Source organism: Sphaeramia orbicularis, chromosome 19 (genome assembly GCF_902148855.1).
Source record: "Sphaeramia orbicularis chromosome 19, fSphaOr1.1, whole genome shotgun sequence".
Lineage (NCBI taxonomy): Eukaryota > Metazoa > Chordata > Actinopteri > Kurtiformes > Apogonidae > Sphaeramia > Sphaeramia orbicularis.
Window position 1 is genome coordinate 32,012,242 of NC_043975.1, and position 21,319 is coordinate 32,033,560.

The 21,319-nt window shown below is 38.8% G+C and overlaps 3 protein-coding genes and 1 long non-coding RNA gene across 5 annotated transcripts in view; 2 read left to right on the top strand and 2 right to left on the bottom strand.

Annotated features, from left to right (window-relative positions):
- LOC115410724 (MAGUK p55 subfamily member 3-like) overlaps nt 1-746 on the top strand; it is a 33,744-nt gene extending 32,998 nt beyond the window's left edge. For both annotated transcript variants that reach the window (XM_030122497.1, XM_030122498.1), the window contains 2 exons: nt 1-99; nt 208-746. The exon at nt 1-99 is cut by the window's left edge and continues 21 nt beyond it. In XM_030122497.1, coding sequence (XP_029978357.1) covers nt 1-99; nt 208-387 — 279 coding nt within the window. In that variant the 3' untranslated portion in view covers nt 388-746. The remainder of the gene's footprint in view (nt 100-207) is intronic.
- A 1,087-nt stretch (nt 747-1,833) lies between these two features.
- On the top strand, nt 1,834-8,943 carry LOC115410729 (uncharacterized). The gene is made up of 4 exons (XR_003934125.1): nt 1,834-2,395; nt 5,460-5,462; nt 8,014-8,020; nt 8,932-8,943. It is a non-coding gene; the product is annotated as an uncharacterized LOC115410729 (long non-coding RNA).
- On the bottom strand, nt 2,710-8,449 carry psmc5 (proteasome 26S subunit, ATPase 5). The gene is made up of 12 exons (XM_030122504.1): nt 8,379-8,449; nt 7,309-7,380; nt 7,144-7,213; nt 6,934-7,031; nt 6,768-6,824; nt 6,310-6,540; nt 6,061-6,187; nt 5,756-5,946; nt 5,510-5,608; nt 5,289-5,399; nt 4,236-4,322; nt 2,710-2,887 (listed from the first exon to the last, which is right to left on the bottom strand). The coding sequence occupies exons 1-12, from the start codon at nt 8,400-8,402 to the stop codon at nt 2,834-2,836; spliced, it is 1,221 nt and encodes a 406-aa protein (XP_029978364.1). The 5' UTR covers nt 8,403-8,449; the 3' UTR covers nt 2,710-2,833.
- A 47-nt stretch (nt 8,944-8,990) lies between the features above and the next one.
- smarcd2 (SWI/SNF related BAF chromatin remodeling complex subunit D2) lies at nt 8,991-20,781 on the bottom strand. Its single transcript, XM_030122503.1, has 13 exons — nt 20,239-20,781; nt 19,148-19,341; nt 17,975-18,017; nt 17,750-17,872; nt 16,962-17,081; nt 16,193-16,288; nt 15,674-15,775; nt 15,387-15,548; nt 14,229-14,326; nt 13,946-14,081; nt 13,732-13,854; nt 12,123-12,224; nt 8,991-10,395 (listed from the first exon to the last, which is right to left on the bottom strand). Exons 1-13 carry the CDS (start codon nt 20,389-20,391, stop codon nt 10,342-10,344), a joined length of 1,506 nt encoding a protein of 501 aa, XP_029978363.1. The 5' UTR covers nt 20,392-20,781; the 3' UTR covers nt 8,991-10,341.
- Nucleotides 20,782-21,319: the final 538 nt, after the last annotated feature.

Here is a 21,319-nt window from a genome sequence, read left to right on the forward strand (position 1 = left end):
GCTGAGTTCAAGCCATATGTCATCTTTGTTAGACCACGCATCTATGACAGTCAACGCAAACACTTAGGCTCCTCTTCTTCTTTGTCTGTGGGGATAACGGTAAGATACTTAACAGCAAGAGTCAAATCACATGAAATTAACTTCTTCAATTCCTGTTCTCATCCAAACCCTGCTGTTTCTTATTCTCTTTATTCCATTATTGGCAAGGAGGAGGATCTACAGGAAATGAGGCAGTCAGCCGAGCGTATGGACGAATGCTACGGTCATTGGGTGGACTACGTCTTAGTGAAGGAGGACCCGGTCAGTGCCTTAGCAGAGCTCCAGGTTGTACTGGAGAGGGTACAGATGGAGCCCCAGTGGGTGCCTGTGTCCTGGGTGAGGACCTAGCCTGAGCTGAACTGCTTCAGCCTGGAAAAGTAGGCGATGGTGGTGAGGACAGAAAAACGGAGAGGACTGTCGAGGGTCTTGTGTTAAAGAGATTCAGAAGTTTACTGCCATCTGCAAACACCGGTGTGGTACAGGTAAATAAAACCATTCATAAATGAACATCTGCGATAACGGCAAACTGCTATTTCATTGGTCTGAACATCCAGCAAGCCTTCCTGTTATAAAAGTAGCTACAGTTCTGATGTACATCCTGTTTGTCGTCACTGTCGGTCAGAAACCTCTTAAGTTCATTTTTGGGTTTTTTTTGTTTTTTTTGTCATAAAACGATTCTGTTGGTCAGTCTTAGAAATATTTAACCAATGAAAAGTGTTGAAAACAGCTTGTGACTACATCTCTTAACTCCATTCATTTAGAATATACACTGGTCAAAAAAATTAGAGGAACACTTTGAAAACACATAAATCTAAACAGGGGGAAAAATGATCTTGAATATCTTTCCTGATAATAAGTAGGTGATGTATTAGTTACAAAATGATGCCACATAATTTGACAGAAATGATCACCCTATAGAGGGGGGAAATCAAAGACACCTCAAAAATGAAAGTGAAAAAATGATGCAGCAGACCGGTCCGTTCTGCCAAAATGTCATTGTAGCAACTCAAAATGATTCTCAGTAGTTTGTGTGGCCCCTACGTGCTTGTACGCATGCCTGACAACGTCGGGGCATGCTCCTAATGAGACGACGGATGGTGTCCTGGGGGATCTCCTCCCAGATCTGGACCAGGGCATCACTGAGCTCCTGGACAGTCTGAGGAGCAACCTGGCAGCGCCGGATGGACCTAAACATAATGTCCCAGAGGTGTTCCATTGGGTTTAGGTCAGGTGAACGTGGGGGCCAGTCAGTGGTATCAATTCCTTCATCCTCCAGGAACTGCCTGCATACTCTAGCCACATGAGGTCGGGCATTGTCGTGGACCAGGAGGAACCCAGGTCCCACTGCACCAGCGTAGGTTCTGACAGTGGGTCCAAGGATTTCATCCTGATACCTAATAGCAGTCAGGGTGCCATTATCTAACCTGTAGAGGTCTGTGCGTCCTTCCAGGGATATGCCTCCCCAGACCATCAATGACCCACCACCAAACCGGTCATGCTGAATGATGTTGCAGGCAGCATAACGTTCTCCACTGTGTCCCCAGACCCTTTCACGTCTGTCGCATGTGCTCAGGTTGAACCTGCTCTCATCGGTGCACAGGGCACCAGTGGCGAAATTGCCAATTCTGGTGGTCTATGGCAAATGCCAATCGAGCTCTATGGTGCTGGGCAGTGAGCACAGGGCCCACTACAGGACGTCGGGCCCTCAGGCCACCCTCATGGAGCCTGTTTCTGATTGTTTGCTCAGAAACATTCACACCAGTGGCCTGCTGGAGGTTATTTTGTAGGGCTCTGGCAGTGCTCATCCTGTTCCTCCTTGCACAAAGGAGCAGATAGCGATCCTCCTCAGGGTTTAAGGACCTTCTATGGCCCTGTCCAGCTCTCCTGGAGTAACTACCTGTCTCCTGGAATCTCCTCCATGCTCTTGAGACTGTGCTGGGAGACACAGCAAACCTTCTTGCAACAGCACGTATTGATGTGCCATCCTGGAGGAGTTGGACTACTTGTGCAACCTCTGTAGTATCCAGGTACCGCACCATGCTATCAACAGATGTTGATCCAAGCCAAATGAAAAACTACAGCAGTAGAAAGTCAGTCAGTAAAAAATCAGCCAAAAGAGATGAGGAGGGAAAAAAAGTATCAGTGGCCTCAACCTGGAAAACCATTCCTGTTTTGGGGGCTGTCTTATTGTTGCCCTTCTGATGCACCTGTTGATTTCATTAACAAAGCAGCTGAAACTGATTTACAACCCCCTCTGCTACTTAACTGACCAGATCAATATCCCAGAAGTTTGACTGATAGGTTGCTATACTCTGATTAAAAAGTGTTCCTCTAATTTTTTTGAGCAGTGTACTTTGTTTTTCCAGTTTCCTGAAAAATAATTATTTTGGACATAAGAGGTTTCCGCCCGACAGCAACGATATCTAACCTGTATAATGGCAGTGTAATACTGAGGCATGTGGTTCATGCATGCAGAAGCATAGATGAGGATCTGTACATCGTGTGATAAATTGTGTGAGAATCTTAACTATAGCAGCTATCATGTGAAGTGCCATAAATGTAAAATGAAAATAAACCTGCAGGTCATCTGCTAACGCTGGACTCATGTCATCTAATCTGCTGATCCACCGTCTTGTATTTTGACAAATAAAACTCATGAGCCATCTGGGATTATTTTGGGGAAAACCATTTACTTTAGAATGACTTGTGTAACAATTATAAACCAAACCATAAACAAAAGAAGAAAAATATACATATATTGTGATCCACTCTGTGCAAGAATACACAAGGCCTTTTACTTCCACAGCTTCTTGATCGACATATTCTTCTCGCTGTCTTTCTGCATCACCTGGTGACGAAAATAAAGAACAGCCTTATTCACCAGGGAATGGGAGAATGTTATGACAAAACAGAAATCTGATTAAAATAAGTCATGAATCAATAACTTTCCTAGACAGGCCTAGATTCTAATCTACAGGTGAGTGACGTTTATCTGCTTTTCAGAGACACTGTTTACATGACATCCTTAACCCATAAAGACCCAAACATCCACCACAGACCAAAAGCATCTACTGATCTAAACTGTTTAATACCTGTTGATCCATTAATCCTATCAATACATGTAACTAACTGGTGTAAATTGCAGTTTGTCATCTTTACATGGTCATCAGATATGACCCATTTGGACATTGTTCAGAGACTCCGTAGTTACCGTGGAAACACTGTCGTCTTCTACAGTATTGATTCATCAGTAAAACCCATGGAGTTGGATCAGTGACAGTGGATGGAAAGTTTGTTTTTTGTTCAGTTACTGATATAATTTTCCTGAGTCACTTTCTCTTGAGTTTTCTGTTTTTGATATAACTCAACTTTAATCTGAGCTTTAATGAACATCGACATGATAAATACATTAAATATAGGAAAATACCTGATTTTCACTAAAAAAAAAAAAATACAGAGGATAATACTATAATGAAAAGTGATAAATCACTTAAAGATTAAAGAGAAAAAAGTAGCACTGTGTCATTATGGGTTAAATTATTTTCTTCCAAATCATTTAAAATGAGCAACAGACCTGTGTATTTAGTGTTTATCGAGAAGTGTTGCATTATGGGTATCTTCGAACAAATGTTTATGGTGATTCTTGAGCATCTGACTGCACTAAAGGTTTTCAGTCAGTCCACTTCAAGCTGCAGGAGTTTTTGTAACATGTTGCTGCCACTGACGATATAGTCATGGTGACTTGAGAGCAAATTTATGTCGGTAGATGTGCAACAAGTCTGGTATTTCACACAGGCCTACTTTAAGATACGGCACAAAAACAATCTGGTCTTACCCTGAAAAGTGTAAAAATATTTTCAGTTCATGAATCTGTGGTAGGATACTACACTGTAGCCATCATGTCTCAATGATCAGATTTGTTTTGCTTCTCATATTTATTGTCCATTAAACATAGTAACACACCAATAATGAAAAATTTAGTTTATAATAACAAAAAGCCATCCCAACACCTTGGTTGTAACTGCACATTTTAGAATAAATAATGTTTCAGATCTTGATTCTACACTAAAGGATCATCATGTGATTTCTAGTAAACACTCGCTCCTGTGTACAGCCTTTTTTAACAATGCAATTATCTAGTTTCTTAAAACTATGAAAAGCCAGTATACTCCTGAATGCCAAAAAGTTGTACTTGCCTTTGCCACAGCCATCTCAAAGTCTTCCTGGGTGACATGAACTCTCCTTTCTCTCAGAGCGTACATCCCTGCTTCTGTGCAGACTCCCTAAAAATAAAACACAGTTAACAAGATATGATGAGCTTTATTTTGAACATAAGTAAGAAAAAAAAATACAAAGGTGAATGAAAGGCAAAGAGAAACCACACATTTAAACAGACCACTCCAGAAGATCAAAGGCAACAAGCCAAACAAAAAAACACACAATGTACAACTACCTCACTGTGGCTCAACAGCACATTATGTTCAAAATCGAGTAGGAAGAAGCCAACCTTATATTGTCCTACCCCAATTTTATATAACTAATATATATAGTCCGTTAAAAAAGAACAGGTCAACAGCAAGTTACTGAAAAAGAGCTCAGGTTATAATATACCATAGAAAACAGGGTAGTTTTAAACAATCCTAAGTTCAAGGTTCATACACATTTTTCAAGGTCAAATTCAAGCACTTTTAAGAATTATTTTCAAATTTTTTCCAACACAGCACCTTATCACTGGAGAAAAATGCATATCTACAGGAATACACAATTTTTTTTTTCACGTTTTATCACGATGTACATTGTATTATGCTATAAAAATCTAAAATGATGTTTCATAATAGCAAAAAGTTTAGAAATTAAACAAGAACACAAAGTTTTATCCAAAAAAGGGAAGCCACTTGGCGTTCTTCAGTCAAACTTGCACCGAGACAAATATTAAGATAAAAATGTACCTGGAGTCGACCTGAGAGCACCTGCTAATTTTCTTTGACATAATTTTTTTATTTTTTCAAAATGTATCTCCTCTTTGTAAGTAACTATGGGTAGCCATCTAACCTGGCAGAGTTCATGTTAAAAATAAATAGAAAATAAATCAGAGTTAGAATTGCAAGCACTTTTCAAGCACTTAGACAAAAATTCAAGTACTTTTCAGACCTTGAAAACACAACATTGAAATTCAAGCGATTTCAAGCACCCATACAAACCCTTTAATTTACCTCCCAAATATTAACATTCACTGGGCCAGTCCTCACCTTAACCTCAGCCCCTGAGGCTCCAGGCATCAGCTCCGCAATCTTCCTCAGGTTAATGCCACGTGTCAGGTTCATCTTCCTCGAGTGGATCTTCAGGATGTCAAGACGGGCCTAACGGTGAAAAATAAAGGTATGTTCAGAAATGTGCTGAAGGTGAATAGAGTCTGAAAGTATGTATGGATTATGTAAACTCTCAAAAGTGAAATTGGACCAGTAACTACCTCTTCATTGGGAGGAGGAAATTCAATCTTCCTGTCAATTCGGCCTGGTCTTAGCAGAGCAGAGTCCAGGATGTCAATTCGATTAGTTGCCATAATGACCTTGCAAGGCGGAGAAAGAATATTGTGATGAAATTGCAATAAAGCAACATACACAAAAGTCATTGCAATGGCTACCAATCTCACTGTAACAAGTTTGGCATTTAACAAGATAAAACTCAAGGAATCATTGTTGTGCCTGTGTGATACCTTAATGTTCTTGGTGGCCTCAAAGCCGTCCAGCTGATTAAGAAGCTCCAGCATTGTCCTCTGCACCTCGCTGTCACCACCGGAGCCGCCCTCTAGACGGGATGAGCCGATGGAGTCGATTTCATCCATGAATATAATGGACGGAGCATGTTCTCTCGCCATGACAAAGAGCTCTCGCACCATACGGGCACCTGTGTATGAAAGAATGTATAATGTGGTTAAAACCGACGTCGTCATGAAAGAGTAGGTTAGAAATAAGTTTGATAGGACTTTAGTCAATTAAAAAAAATAGTGGTGCAGTTTACCCTCTCCAATGAACTTCTGAACCAACTCAGAGCCAGACACCCTGATGAAGGTGCAGTCGGTGTGGTGGGCCACAGCTCTAGCCAGCAGGGTCTTCCCTGTGCCCGGAGGACCGTACAGCAGCACACCCTAAAAACACACAAAGCAAACAGTTTGTATCAGCTATGCACTGTAAATATATTCAACTGGGAATTAAGATGGATTACAATGCAATGTGCACATTCTCCACATGTCTCCTGTTGATGACCCACCTTAGGCTGTGCAATTCCTAAAGCCTCGAACAGCTCTGGGTGCTTGACCGGTAGTTCAATCACTTCCTTGATCTCCTTTATCTGTTTATCCAGGCCACCAATCATTTCATAAGTAGAGTCTGGCACCTTCTCCACCATCATGAGGGAAACCAGAGGGTCCACCTTGTTGGGGAGGATCTTGTGTAATGTGTAGCTGTCGTTACGGAGAGCCACACGGCAATTTGGAGTCACCTGGTACGGAAGGAACAAAATGAAAAACCCCATCTTCTACTGAAAATAAAAATTCTCCCTGATTTTACGGCAGGATTAATCTGTCTTATGTAACTGCAATGACCAATGGGAAAAAAATGTTTCTCTTCTGTAATTATTTCATATATATATATATATATATATATATATTTAGCTTTATCATATGAAAAAGTTGTAATTTTTACAATGATAACAAGAGAAATACTTACATCATTGATGTCAATGTTTTTGTCGACATCCACAACAAATTTTCCTTCAGGATGCACCTGAAAATTATGAGGACAGATGTTTCATTTAAACTGTTTACTATTGGTCAAAACAGAGTGAATGAGTGAGTGCTGTAAAAAAAAAAAAAAAAAAAACTAGTATGCATACCTTGACAAGCACTTTCTTTTTGTCCATTACCCGAACCACTTCTCCTACATAGGATCCCTGCTCCTGCAGTAACTGCAGCTCCTCACGAAGAAGGCGAACTAAGGGGGGAAAAAAAAAATAATGTCACTCTTTCCACTGGCAGAGAATATTTCAGCTAAGATTAATTTTATAAAGACAGTGAATACTACTCCAAGTATTAAAGCTGTATACCTTTAGCGTTGAGCTCATTCCTTTGGGCTTGCAGACGTCTGAGATTCTGGCTCTTTTCATTCACTGTCAACTAGTAAAAAAATTGAAAGTCATGATTGAAGATAAGTGGTACATTGTGATACATTACAAGCAGAAAATTGTGGATTTTTTTTATCTCGTTATTACCTGTAACTCTTCTATCTTAGACAAGTAGTACTGCCGGAGACCTGAGCCTCCTTTACTGTCCCCCATCTCCATCTGTCAAAAGAAAATTATCAAGTTTATGGAGGATCATCAAAGTATGTAGAAGTGACTTGTGTACAGGGATTACGGGCTTTTCCAAGTGTCAAATTCTAAGATACTAAATTTAGAGCAACACACGACAGTAAAGGTGCTAATGTTTATGTGGTAAGCAGTAACTATAAGATGTTTGGTCCATTTTCTCAATAAATGACAGTTACAGAGCATTGGAGAATTTACAGAGTTAAAACTAAGACTCATCTGCCCATACAGTTTTTGAAGCAGTTATTTGGAAAGGTTGTTGGTTCCTAAATCACCGTTATCGTTTTTTCCATTCAAGTAATAATTAAAATAGGTATATGATCATCCCAGTAAAGCAGGACTGAATAAATGTTTAAGGTTTGATAGTTAAAACTTAGTCCAAACCGTTATTACCAGATTTGCAGATGATTTGTTTTCATTATTAGTAAGTGGCCACAAGTAGTAATCAAAATTGAACAAAATTGCATGAGACAAACACCTAACATGGGTCTGAAAACATCGATCGTCTTTCAACACTATCCTAGAACTGTCTCATAACTAACCAATAGCATTAAGCACTTTTGATGACTAGCTGTACAGCTAATTAGCTAAATGCCAAACATGACACAGCCAGTGTGTTGTGCTTAAAAAGAGTCGTTACATTGAGCCGCACTTTATAATGTTTAGTAGCTGTTAAGTGTCCTCAACATAAGAAAGAGACAGGTAGAAACACATTTTAATAGCTCAGTGTAACCACAAACATGTCTGGGAGCAGTAGCTGTCTTGCTAGGCTAGCTACAATGAGACAGCAAACCGGCAGCATACGCGGCATTCATTGAATTTCACAAAGTAACGTTAAATCATTTGGATAACAGTCTCAAAGGTATCACATTTCCCAAATATATTGAAACGCCTGTCCGAATCGAGGCGCGATTGCAACTTTTAATTCATAATGTATGAACAGAAATCAACAAAACAGTACAAAAACCACCTACATGATCAATCCCGTCCACCTCCATCTTGAAGAGTCTGTTTCCGTTTGTGAGGGGCGGGACTTCCGGTGCAGTTTTTCTTCTGTTTTTACTATAAGGTGCAAGACACCACTCACAGTTCATCCTGAGAATTACACTCTGTTTTTCATATGGCACAGTTGTACGTTCATGTCGTATTAGGCTACCCAGTGGAGTTTCATAGTATCACCTCCTTTAAATACATTTTTGTTTGAGTTTACATCAGTTTCACACATTTTAGCTTTGGACTAGTGTCACCCACAAACTGAGGCATTTTATGAAATTTCTGTTCAGATATATTTGGTCATGCCGCTATTTGAGGAGTAGTAGAGATGTTTGAGGCGGGTAAGACCAGACATACCTGTTGTAACATAACCGTCAAAGCTCAGGCTCTTGGACCAGCCCAAACATGCAAACTCTACATGAGCATCACCTTTCAAGTACAGCTACTGTTAGGTAAAACTACATCTCAAGTACATTAGGTATAATTAAAGGAAAAGTACAATAACAACACAGGGATTCAGAGAAAGGAATACAGAAAAAGTGTTCTTGGAAACAAAAACATCTAGTTTTGTAATAACTCAGGACAGTGAAACAAACATTTGTAAGTATATTTATTGTCAAAAAAAAAAAAAGAAAAACTCCAAATGTAGAAAAGATAAAAAGCCTTTGTTTGCTGATACACAACATGCAAATATTTTACAAAAGAAGCTGTACAAATAACAGACAGCAACATTACTGAGATTCAAGTGCCATTTTCACACACAAAAAAAATGGCACTGATATATTAACCTGGAATGTTTACAGAAATTCAAGAGGTCCTATCATACAAAAACCTTGAAAAAAAAAAAAAAAAGAAATTCAATTAAATGTTAACCCATGAACAATATAAAGTGAACATGAACTAGCAACTGATTGGCACATTGTTTGGATGGCAAAGGACATTTGCATTCCTGTTTTATTAATACCACAAAACCTTCTTGGGAGGTATGGATTCAATGCGTTCTTCCAGGAAAAAACCCAAGGACTTTGCCACAATTCCTCTTTCTCACATTACAACAATGAAAAACACCCCAATTACAAATGAAAACAACATGTAAACAGTCAGAAAATATAAAAAGCAGCTGAAGTACAGCTGGTGCAGAGCGGACTCCAAAAACACAGAATTTCCCACAGACAAATTTTCTTCAAAGTCCTGTCTTACATAAGAAATGCTTCATCTCAAATAATACATCCACAATTCTCCCCAAAAAACACCACAATGGCTAAATTTGTAAAATTGTTTGTGTAAGAGTTCTTTATTCCAAAACTAAATTAGAAAACATCTGAAGATTGCATTTAGAGAAGAAAATTCACTTTTAATTAATTTTATTATGTATTTGTGTATGTTTCAGTAATAAAAGGTGTTTTTCATTGTGAATATTGAGCATTTAGAAATGAAATGCCTAATGTTACTGTTCCTCCCCATTCTTTAATTAGTTATTTCATTCAGTAAAGTAGATTTCATTACTGCTCCTATTGAACAGGTTATGGCTTTTAAATGTGAAGGTAAACAGACACCCTTTGAAATGAGCACAACTCGATGGTGAAAAACACCTAGACAGCACCAGTGCTTAAACAGTTTTAAGCATATTGTACCATGAACAAAACATACTGCAAAACAAGACAAAGATTACTTGAACATGTTCAAAAATGACGGACAACGCAAGGCAAAAATATCAAGACCATGTAAATCATCACTTTGGTCCCAAACAATCTCAATTTTAAATTTGCAATCTTGAAGAAGAAAGATATGAATGGCACACTGGTATGACACACCAGATCTGAAAGGATGGCTTTGTGAACGCTTCACCTGCAACATAAGCTTGTTCCCTTCCACACTAAATATGTGTTAAGACCACATGTGAAAAGGAAACTGGTTTTAGCACAAACACTCTGGAAAATGGCTTTAGGTGAGTCGGATACCCAACACCTGCTCCAGCTCTTGTCTTCTCTGCTGCACCTTAAAAAAAAAAAAAAAAAAAAAGAGGAGATGACATCTTATAACTCACTGAAAACTAAACTTAAGAACATGTTATTATATGTGTTAAATGCTTCACAGTAGATCCAGTTATAACTAGTGGTGGAGGAAGTACTGAAGCTTAGTACTTAAGTAAAAGTACAAATATCCTGCAAAATATATACTCAAGTAGAAGTACTCCATCAACAATCTTACTTACGTAAAAGTACTAACTACTTACTTTTATATTTATTTTAAAGCAGCCTTTAAAGTAAAAGTACTCATGGTATGGGTTGTCTCAATGTCTGGGCTGTGACATTTTGATAAAGAATGTAGATATACTGACTTATGCCTCTGCTCATAATAATTACAACCAACTATACAGTACATGTGTATTTGAAAGGTTGGTGTACTTATTGTGCGTGCTCTCTGCGATACTGTGTGTACTGTGTGTTATAAGTTATGAGTCTAATAGCCACCTGATTGGTTGGTAATGGCAAAGAATGCCACAATGCAATCAATAGGATAACTATTTTTTCATGCAAGACTTTCAGGAAATTGTGTTCATAAAATGTAACAAATAACAGCATAAATCAGGGGTGTCAAACATGCGGCCCAGGGGCCAAATGCCAAAGGGGCCAAAGGGTCCAGTTCGGCCCCAGGGATGTTTTTGCCAAGTGCAAAAATTCCACAGTCTTGAACTGAATTAAGCAAAAAAAATTTAGCTTGAATTAAGGAAAAACAAATGTTAAATTAAGCCAAAAAAAAAAAAATCTTCAATTGAGTAAAAAAAAAAATCTTCAATTAAGCCAAAAAAAAAAAAAAAAATCTCCAATCTAGCAAAAAATCTTGAATTAAGCAAAAAAAAAAAAAAAATCTTCAATTAAGTAAAAAAAAAACAACCTTGAATTAAGCCAAAAAAAATCTTCAATCAATTAAAAAAAATCTTCAATTAAACCGAAAAAAAAAATTGTCAATGAAGAAAAAAAATCTTGAATTAAGCCCCCCCCAAAAAATCTAGAATTAACAACTTAATTTTTTTTCCTTTGTTTTAGTGCAAAAAAATATTAAATTATGAAAATATTTACATTTACAAACTATCCTGTAACAATAAAATGTGAATAACCTGAACAAATATGAACAACCTGAAATGTCTAAAGAAAATTAAGCACAATTTTAACAATTTTTCTGCCTGTTCCTCAGTATTTAGTGTCTTTGTAGATCTGATCCATAATGCACATGGACAAATGAGAAGTTGAGGAATAATATTGCTAAAATTGCACTGAATTTTCTTGTGTTTTTTAATTTAAATTTCAGTTTTTTCAGGGTTTTTTTTGATAGTTTATAAAAGTAAGTATTTTCATAATTTAATGTTTAGGTTTTTTTTAACACTAAAACAAAGACAAAAATTTGGAGTTGTCATTATTTATATATTATCATGTTATTATTTTTCTGGTCCGGCCCACTTCAGATCAAATTTAGCTGAATATGGCCCCTGAACTAAAATGAGTTTGACTCCCCTGGCATAAATTGTAGAAATGTAGTGGATCAAAATGCACAGATAATTGCTGCAAAATATAATAGAGTAAAATCAAAAGTATGCATTATTATTTTTACTTAAGTAAAGTACAGATACGTAAACATTTACTTAAGTACAGTAATGAAGTACAAATACTTTGCTACATTCCACCACTGGTTACAACTACAGACAACAGACTGAGTGTTCTTACTTTGGAGTAAACGTATCTGCCCACTGCCTCTGGCACCCACGCTCCCTGGTAGAACTCAGTCCTCCTCTCCTCCTCTGGGTTTCCTGTCACATCTGTCATCAACTGGGGCAAAAAAAAAAAAAAAAAAAACATTTAACACTGACTACATGTGGGATAGCAGTGTCATGAAGTCACTACACCATTTTATTCCCAAATGTCAGAATAATTCATTACAGATTGTCCGTTTACTGGCAGCGCTAACGGAGGTTTTGTGGCTTATTCACTGAAGCCCAGTTCAGCCCAACGATGTTCCAGGAAGAAGTTGCACCGCGTCTCAGCTCAACTCAAGCCGACTGACGGCATCGTCTGACTCAGTTGGTCAACTCACCAGTGGCTGGTTTTACCCACTAGTGTTATATAGTGTATGTTTTTCCTCAGTATTTATGGACTGGAGTTCATCAGCTGCTCCCCTGGTGAAATACTGTCTTGATAGTTTGTGTTTCCTTACTAGAAATAGTACCAATTCCTTTAAACACCCTCTTGTTTTGTTAGTGTTATTGTTGTTCCATTAATACTAGACTATAACTAACTGTCACTACAATTATTAAACATTACACTAAAATGTTCTGCTTTCACTTCCATAGATTATTGATACTTGAATACAAAGTATAGCAGGGTGCTTGCTCTTTATCCAAATAAACCTTCCAGACTTTTTCAAAACTGTTATTAATTTCCCCAAGACCTAGACTCCATGTAGTTTTATACATGCCTGCCTACTTTTTTGTAGCCTGGCCAGTCATCCAGGTCTCTCAGTGTATTAAATACTGAGAAAACAGTATGGAATTGGGCCAATCGCTGTGAAATACGCACAATCTATTCCATACCAAACTAATCACAAGTCTGGGGGGCGGGTGTTTTGCAGTGCATCATATGCACCGACGACTTTTTGCCACGAGTCAAAGTCAGTTCCAAGTCCTCAAATCTCTTTACAACTGTTGTCGGTTGTTTACTTGATTCAAAAATAAGGACTGAATTACAGATTACACCATGTATTCTTAAATTTCTCTGACAAAAGCGTCACGTTCATCTTATCTGTGATTGGTTTACTCAGAGCCTGTTATTCCCGCCTTCATATTTAGACTCAAGCCCCGCGATTCCAGACAGATTTCTCATTGACAAAGATTGATGGTTGGCCAGGCTAACTTTTTTGGTTGAGATTGTATCTGTTGTGTGTAGTAGAAAAGTTCATTTAAATAAACATATGAATGAATGAATGCATAATTCGCAGTAAATTATGTTTTACTGACCGAAACGTTTTCAAAACATATGAAAATCATAAAAGTGCATGAATATCACACAAACAAGTTTCACTAGAATCATTCCAGCAAAGACCGGTTAGTGAAATCATAAAGTTTTTCCACATGCTTTCCTCATGTATTTCTTATCTTACAAGATTATGTGCCTTTGAGCATACTCTAAAATTTGACTATGGAGAGAAACATTTTCCATACTTTACTAAAACTTTCAAACAAAATTCCAGACTTTTCAACGTCTGGAAAACAGCATTTCAAAATTCCAGACTTTTTAAGACTTTCCAGACCTGCATAAGCACCCTGTATAGACACTTTACCTTGAGATCTCGGCTCTGAGACTTCAGCCAGTCGTGGATGAAGTCCTGTGGATTATTGCTAAAGCTCAGCATAAAGTCTCTCTCCGTCTTCAGTTGGTTAATATACTCAATTGTCTCATGGATCTGTAGTGATAAAAGCAGTAGGGCATTTTTCTTGTCAGTATTTTCATGGACTTGGTAGTGCCAGTAAGACTTCTTAAGTGGCAGCCTGTACCTTCATCTCCAGGGCAGCAATTTCCTGCTGGTTGGTGGTGGAGGACAGGAAGCTGTTCATCTGGCCCTTCAGTGGGTCATCCACTTCCACATCAATGTCGTAACAAGCAGTCTTCTTCTGATCTGTGGGATCCACACTTTCCAGACAAGACACAAAAGTAGCAAGATAAAAGTTGTTTTCCATTAGCAGGGAAGGTTCATTTTTGACACTTATTTCTTCTGGCCTGCATTTGACCACTATGTAAAACCTGCACAAACACAAAAGAAGCATAGCATAGAACTACCTGATGGTATGATTGATAATGATGGGGTCAGGGTGCTGCAACAGGCCTGCCAGTTTCATGGGAATCTCAGAGAACCTCATGCGAGGACAGCCAAAGATCTGTTCAACATTTGAGTAGAAAACAGAGCAGCTGTAACATGGCAAAAGGCATCAGGCAAGGTGAATGTTTTATATTACTTCATCTCTAAACCAGCAATAAAACCTTTAAAAGGCAGTGTAATATCTGCAGGTCACATATAATTAACTGAAATTAAAGTACAACACAGGTTACAAGTAATGGTTCTTTCTCAGTTAGGAGCATGAATTACTTATTTGAAAGGAACAAGTTATCCAAAAAATCTTAACGTTCATCTGGATCATAGTTTATAAGGTTCTTTTAAAGACCCCCTTCAGTCATAGAACAAGACATATTGAAAATTCTATGCATTGAAAAGTCATTTCAGTTTACTACGCTTTTCCCACGAAAACAACAACAACCTTAAAGTAAGAATAATGGTAAAGTGTTGTTTTTTCTCCACTATTACTGAAAAATTTGGAATTTCTTAATACATCAATGTTCCTTTCCAAAGTTTTTGTTTTCATGCATCCACTCATTGTACACTGATCACATTCCACATAATAAAAAGCTCTGTGTGATATGAGGAAAATTAGCAAGGTGTGATAACATTGTTCACTACTGTGATGAAGATATGGTAAATAAAACTAACCTTTAAATCACCACCAAATTAACCAATTAATCTGAGTTTAGCTGCGATTTCATCTCATCAGCCAAAGTAACTGAATGTATGACCAGTGTATGCAGAGTGCTGTGAAGTTAGATATTCACATGCTGAGTGTGAAGGCATGGTGCATGTAAACAAAAAGAATTCTCTAATCCATTCAAATTCTGCCACTCAGTCTCATTGTTTTCACTGTGCATGTTCATGTCACACTGACAATGTATTTATTTACAGACACCAGATCACAAATGGCTCCAATGGTTTGTCAGAGGAATGTCATAATCCTGCTGCTGGGTCTGCCTCTTACATTCAGATTTTTGGTGAGCACATTGTTTCCCTTGACATGAATATGACACAGCCTCAAAGTGTCCAACTCTGCACATCATTCCCTGCAGTGAAAGTTAAAAAAGAACACTGTAAAATGTATACAATTGAAGTACCTGTCTGAAATAGCGGTTGCAGTTGATGTACTCCTTCTCGTGACTATCCTGCAGCTTATTGTTCTTGATGTAGAGCCAAAGAGCTTGCATGATGCTGGCTCGTGTCTGTGTGTGCACGCCAAGCAGACGGGCCAGCCGTGGGTCCAGCTTATACTGAGGGGGCTGGAAAAAATATAGGTGCAATAATAGAGAGGTTAGTGAGGAAAAAGGACCTCCCCAGGCAAACAACAGTCTACATTATGTAATTGATACGGCTTTGAGAAAAGGGTATGTGCATGTAGGTGTACCTGATGGTCAAGCATGAGAAGGAGGGTGCATTTCACATTCACATCTCCAGGCCTTTTGACCTGAAAACCATCTGTCTCCTGAGTGGTGGGCATTCTGTGCCACTGAGGGAGAAATAAACACTGGTTATGGTACTGGTATGTATGTGCAAACTCTGATGTTAGTAAAGCTACAACTGGCTGCATTATTTTGTTTTTGGCAGAATCATTAACAGGTATAATTGATAGACATCATGACCACTGGTTTGTAACATTAACTGAATTGTTTATAAAGGACTTAATTTATCGACTGAAATTCTGGCTTTGTGAATTCTGAGTTAGACTCAAAAACATCTACCCTGTATTGTCTGGGAAACTCAGAACAGATCAGTTCCAGTGTTTTAGTGATTCCAGCTGATCTTTGTTTTCAGGCCAGAGCAGCAAAATGGACTGGTGAACCAACAGCAGTTTAACATTCTGGGGTTTGCACGTCTAAAATATCCTAAGGTGGTTACATCAGATGCTTGTGGAATGATGTAATACCTCTACTAAGTGGTTGTCAGGTCCATAAAGCTCTTTATCAAGCTCAATCACCAGGCTCTTGAAGAAAGATGAGAACTTCCTCTTCTGCTTACCAGGCTAGAAATACAAAGCGTGTGAAAAAAGACACAGAATCAGACTGCTGTATGTCTTCTTGTTGTGCTCTCTGTGAGTGCAGCTGCATTGTTTAACCCTGACCACACTGGGGGTGGTGAAGCCTGGGGAAGCACAAAACTGTAGACAACTAGAAAAAGCTGTTGCACCCCGCCCTCTCCCCAGCCCCGTCAAAGTGAGCTTGCACAACATGACCCTTTTCACTCCTTCCCTCACATCCCTCTTTTTTTCATTTACTCTGTGCGGCACTCCTACGCATGCCTGAGCCGATGAGGCAGGGAGAGAAAAATTAACAGCAAAAATCCTCCTTCATGTGGCCCCAAATGACACAATGAGCTCTGCTACAATTGATGGAGGGAGGGAGGGAAGGCATGTCGGCTCCTGGTATGCAACGGCCAATGGTTTCAATTCCTCATTTGAAGAGAGAACATAAGCTTGTGTAAGTAGACGTGGGGTGGAGAGGGGAGAACACACAGCAAACACACATCTGGTTGCGTGGTCTGAGCCAAGGACACAGGCCAACCGGAGCCAAGTGACTGTGAAGTTTTTAGAAACACAATAAGAGATTCTGAAATACTTGGGAGTCAGACCACACTGGAGCGATGGTGAAACGGAGCAAAACACATTCACAAGTGTGATCAGCATTTTATTCACTTACCTCTTCCAGAAGTTTTCCCTCCACTCTAAGTTCCCAGGAAGAGATCTTCTCTGCTTCCTCACCCTCTGGCTTGCTAGGGGTGTATGTATTAGAAATGTAGATCCTGAGCTTGCGCTTTTGCTGCGTTACGGAAATAAAGAGTAAAACAGATGGAAAATCAGACTCAATAGTGGTGCTGGGAGGTACGATCAAAAATCTGTATCAGTATTTAAGACTTAGATTTTCACAGTATATCACAGTATAAATTTTTGCAAAATGTATAAGTAAGGCTTTGAATAATATAGGTTTTGCTTGGTGCCTTGAAAAAACAATATATGAAGTAAAAAGTATGTATGAAGCAGTTGCAGAAGGCAGATGGCAGAAAGGGAGGGTTAAAATAAATGTCAACAGCTTTATTGTTGCTTTCTTTCAAATAAAAAATCTGGACTCTGAAGTGGGATCATGTCCTAAACCAGTAGATTGTTGTGTTTATTAAATCACAAATACAGTAATTTGTGTGTAATCTGTTGCTATTATGAAATTAACATTAGTTAGAAGGGTATGCACAATTAAAAAGGACTCCTTTCAATTCAATCTGCACAGTGTGCTGTAGTGCTTCCAGCAGCAGAAAATCCAATAGAACTTGTTACCTACTGAAGTATTAAAAGCTATTGTTTCAGCAATATTACAGTGTGGTAGTATATGGAAAACGTATGTGGCAAGTGTCAACCAATATATCAACCAGCATTAGATTCAGATTAATGGCAAAAGTGGGCAGTCTGTCACAATGCAATGTCATGAGGAGATACCATAATGGGCTTCTTGATGGCCTCCTGAATTTCCATGCGCTTTCGGGCGATGGTCTGATCCAGTTTCCTCTCAAAAGCCAAGAGGTCCATGTAGGCCTGGGACTCTGGGACCAGGTCTCGGATCTAATGGGCCATAAGCAGGATATGAGCATTAAGGGACTACTTCAAACCTTAATGGACCACAGAGCCATTAAAATATTATTTAGGGGTTCCAGAAATTCTCACCCTCTGTGGGAGGACCTTATCTGCCATTTTGCGCCTTTTTGCCCTAAAAGATAAAATACAAGGTCACACCATTACTTCACCCTGTTTCAAAAACAGCCTGCCTAAAACATGACATCATCAATGTCAAACATGGACACATCATGTCCCACAAAATTTTGCATTAACATTTTGAAACATCTGAGACATATTACCAAAATTTACCATTTGTAAAGGAACTGACCCCTCATCAACACACAAAGAAGTCAGACCTCAGTCATTTCATTTCATTTCCAGGTATCTGTGAAAACTTTGTGTGAAAGCTAAATCTTAATCATATATCTCTCCCTTAACCTCCCGAGTGAGCACCTCAAGCTTCCATTTATCATCACTATTTAGTTTATAAAAGCTAGTTTTATCTCTTTAACAGAATTACATGCTTCCCTCTCATTATGGCTAAATGTCATTCCCAATGATTTAATAAGAATTTAGGATGTTGCCTCTAGTCCTGCAGCTCCCTAACCCTCCTCTACTGAACACATTGTTATAAGACAAACTTAAAAAAAACAAGAGACTCTTTGTGGATTGAACTGTAAATACCGCCTTACATCATGGCTCGCCACTTTTTATGAGCATGGCGTCACTGAGCAGTTTGAAGTCAAAAATACCCACAAGTGTGTACAGCTTTGAAAGCAAAGGCCAGTCATGAGATACTCCTGTCCCCGTGTTTGTGTGATCTGAGCTTTTTACAGTACAGCAGCTTGACAAACAGTCTGCACATGGAAAAACAAACACTGAATGCACAGTTTTGTTTTTAATGTTAATGAGCACCACAGACACAGTCATCCAGAGCAAAAAATGTCATGAGTAGCCCATTGTATGTAGAAATTCAACAACATTAAAAATATGCTTTATCAAGACCCGTGACCTAGTTGATGTTAACTTTTTTTTGATAATCATTACGCTTATTTAGCGTAATATTCATGATACATAATTTAACTTCCCAGAAAATTAATTACGTACATTAAAATTTGATACATTGATGATAAAAATGATTTTGTTTGTTGCAGCCCTATCTGAATAAAAGCCATTAAAACCAGGACCCGTGCTTTAAAATCTCTGGCAGTGTCACTTCCAGAGTGGGAAGTGTCCACTCTTTTTCTTCACACAAACCACTCTCACTTCTCCACAGCTTACCCTCGTCTTAGGCCTCCCAGAGCCTCTTGTTGCTGCTGATGCTGATGAAGGAATCGCTTCCTGGAGGTGTCCATGTTTGGAGGCCCCATGCCTGGACGCATGGGCAAGTTCCCACCACCATAAGAGGGACCAGGGATTTGACCCCCCATTGACCCCATGGGGCCCCCTACTCTACTTGGTGGCATACCTGGTCGCTGGAAAAGAGAAGGAAAGCTGAGGCTACTATTTATGACAAACACTACTTCTTGTATTGAACTTGACATTTTCAGGATGTAATTTCTGTGAGGAAATGGGATATAAATACTATATTACATGCATGCAAGATCATATTTATGGATGTCAAAGACTTGGTGTTCAAGGTTTTGCATGCATATTAAAAGATACAGACCCATACAATGCATTGTATATAACACTAGACATTATTATTATCAGCAAAAAGAGGCATGTGTATGATAACGACAAATTAGGTTTTCACTGCAACGGCGCTGCTTTCTGTTGGTCTGTTGTGCAGCAGTGAAGCATATGTGAACAACAATAAGGTAGCTGCAGTAGTTAGACCACATGAAGCTGCAGATGGTGGCAAAACTGGGATAATATATGCGGGCTGTGCTCTGACAGATGGCGGTGATGATAAACTTTTGTTTTCTAACTAACTGACAGGAGGCTAAAGGGCACCCACGTGATTGCATTTCACCCATCTGCAATGTAAAGTTTTGTTCCAACTATGTTTAAACAACTTCACTGAAAATGCACCCTGATCGATCAGTGTTGAATGCAGAATACTTAATGTTTTATATTGGGATGTGATCACTGCATTCTATTTCAAAACGCGGAAGTAGAGTCCACACCTTGATCATTTGGCTCCTGTCGCCTTTATATCTCTGACTAACTGTCCACTTCATACCTTATTTTATTACTACAATAAAAACAAATCTTTATGGTGCATTTGATTTTATAAAGCGAGCGGAACGCTAAGTTTTAAAGAGGCATAAATGAAGTGAATCAGAAGTCGTCCGCCACCTTCAACTTTTTTAACGAGTAATCCTATATCAGTCATTATTTGTTAAAAACATAAAGGGGTAAAAACCAACCTGGGGGTACTGAGGTGCGCTGTTCAGAGTACGGGGGTATCCCGCCGGAGGTTGAGGCATTCCTGGCATCCTCATGCCCGCAGCATGCCCAACATTCATTGGGTTCACATTCGGATTCATCTGGGGACCCGAAAAGCCTCCTCTTGATGCCATCTTTCAAATCCACAAGTGGTTAAAAGTCTCAGAAACTTTTACCAAATATAAGCCAAGCAAGCTGGGTGAAGTATCGAGCTAGCTAACTGCGGTTACTTCTAATATGTCACGTTCTGGTTTGACAGCAATCACACTGTCAACAAAAAGCTAGCTAATGTTAGCTCGTTTCAGTTTCAAGTTCCGGGATTGCTTCTACCGACTAACTGCTTGTTTTCTGGCCGCCAAGTGGTGGCTGTTATATTTGTTAACTCCTCCTGGTGTTTTTACGCCCAAACATTTCTAAGAAAGTAGCTAGCTAAATGTCGCTGTGACTAAGTGCACGACATGATGTCTTCGCTTCTTTCCACCAACCTGAGTGTGTCCAAGTACTGAGTCTGAACTGCACAGCGTTTCCCACACGCGCACAAAGCCTTATGCTGCCTTCATTAACATCGGAAATGGGATTACCTCAATTTAACGCGCATATTAATTTGCGTTACTCCCACACTAACGTTAGTGCTAATGACAACATTTGACCTGAAATTACTTAAATTATCCGTATATTTCCTGTAAGGTCTGTGTTTTAATAAGATAAAAGTTTGTAGGACCTGTGAAGCATGAAAGCATTGTCTATATCTACAGTTTCCTATTGTTTCTAAATGACTCTGTATTATACTCCGTCCTGGTCATATTGAAAGACCTGATTTCAGAGCAGGATTTTTGATAGCCCACATGGGACCTCATAAAGCCACCGGTTTGGGTTGTCTAGTGACTTTGCTATATTAGGATCACTTTGCACATTTTCTCATTGACTCAAAGCCTCACCTCATAGACAACACTGAAATTCACTCTGTAGGCTATAGCAGCACATAGTGGGTCACAATACATCTGGCCAAATATCTCTGGTATCATGAAATAATTAATTTAAGCTACACCTTTATTTATTAAA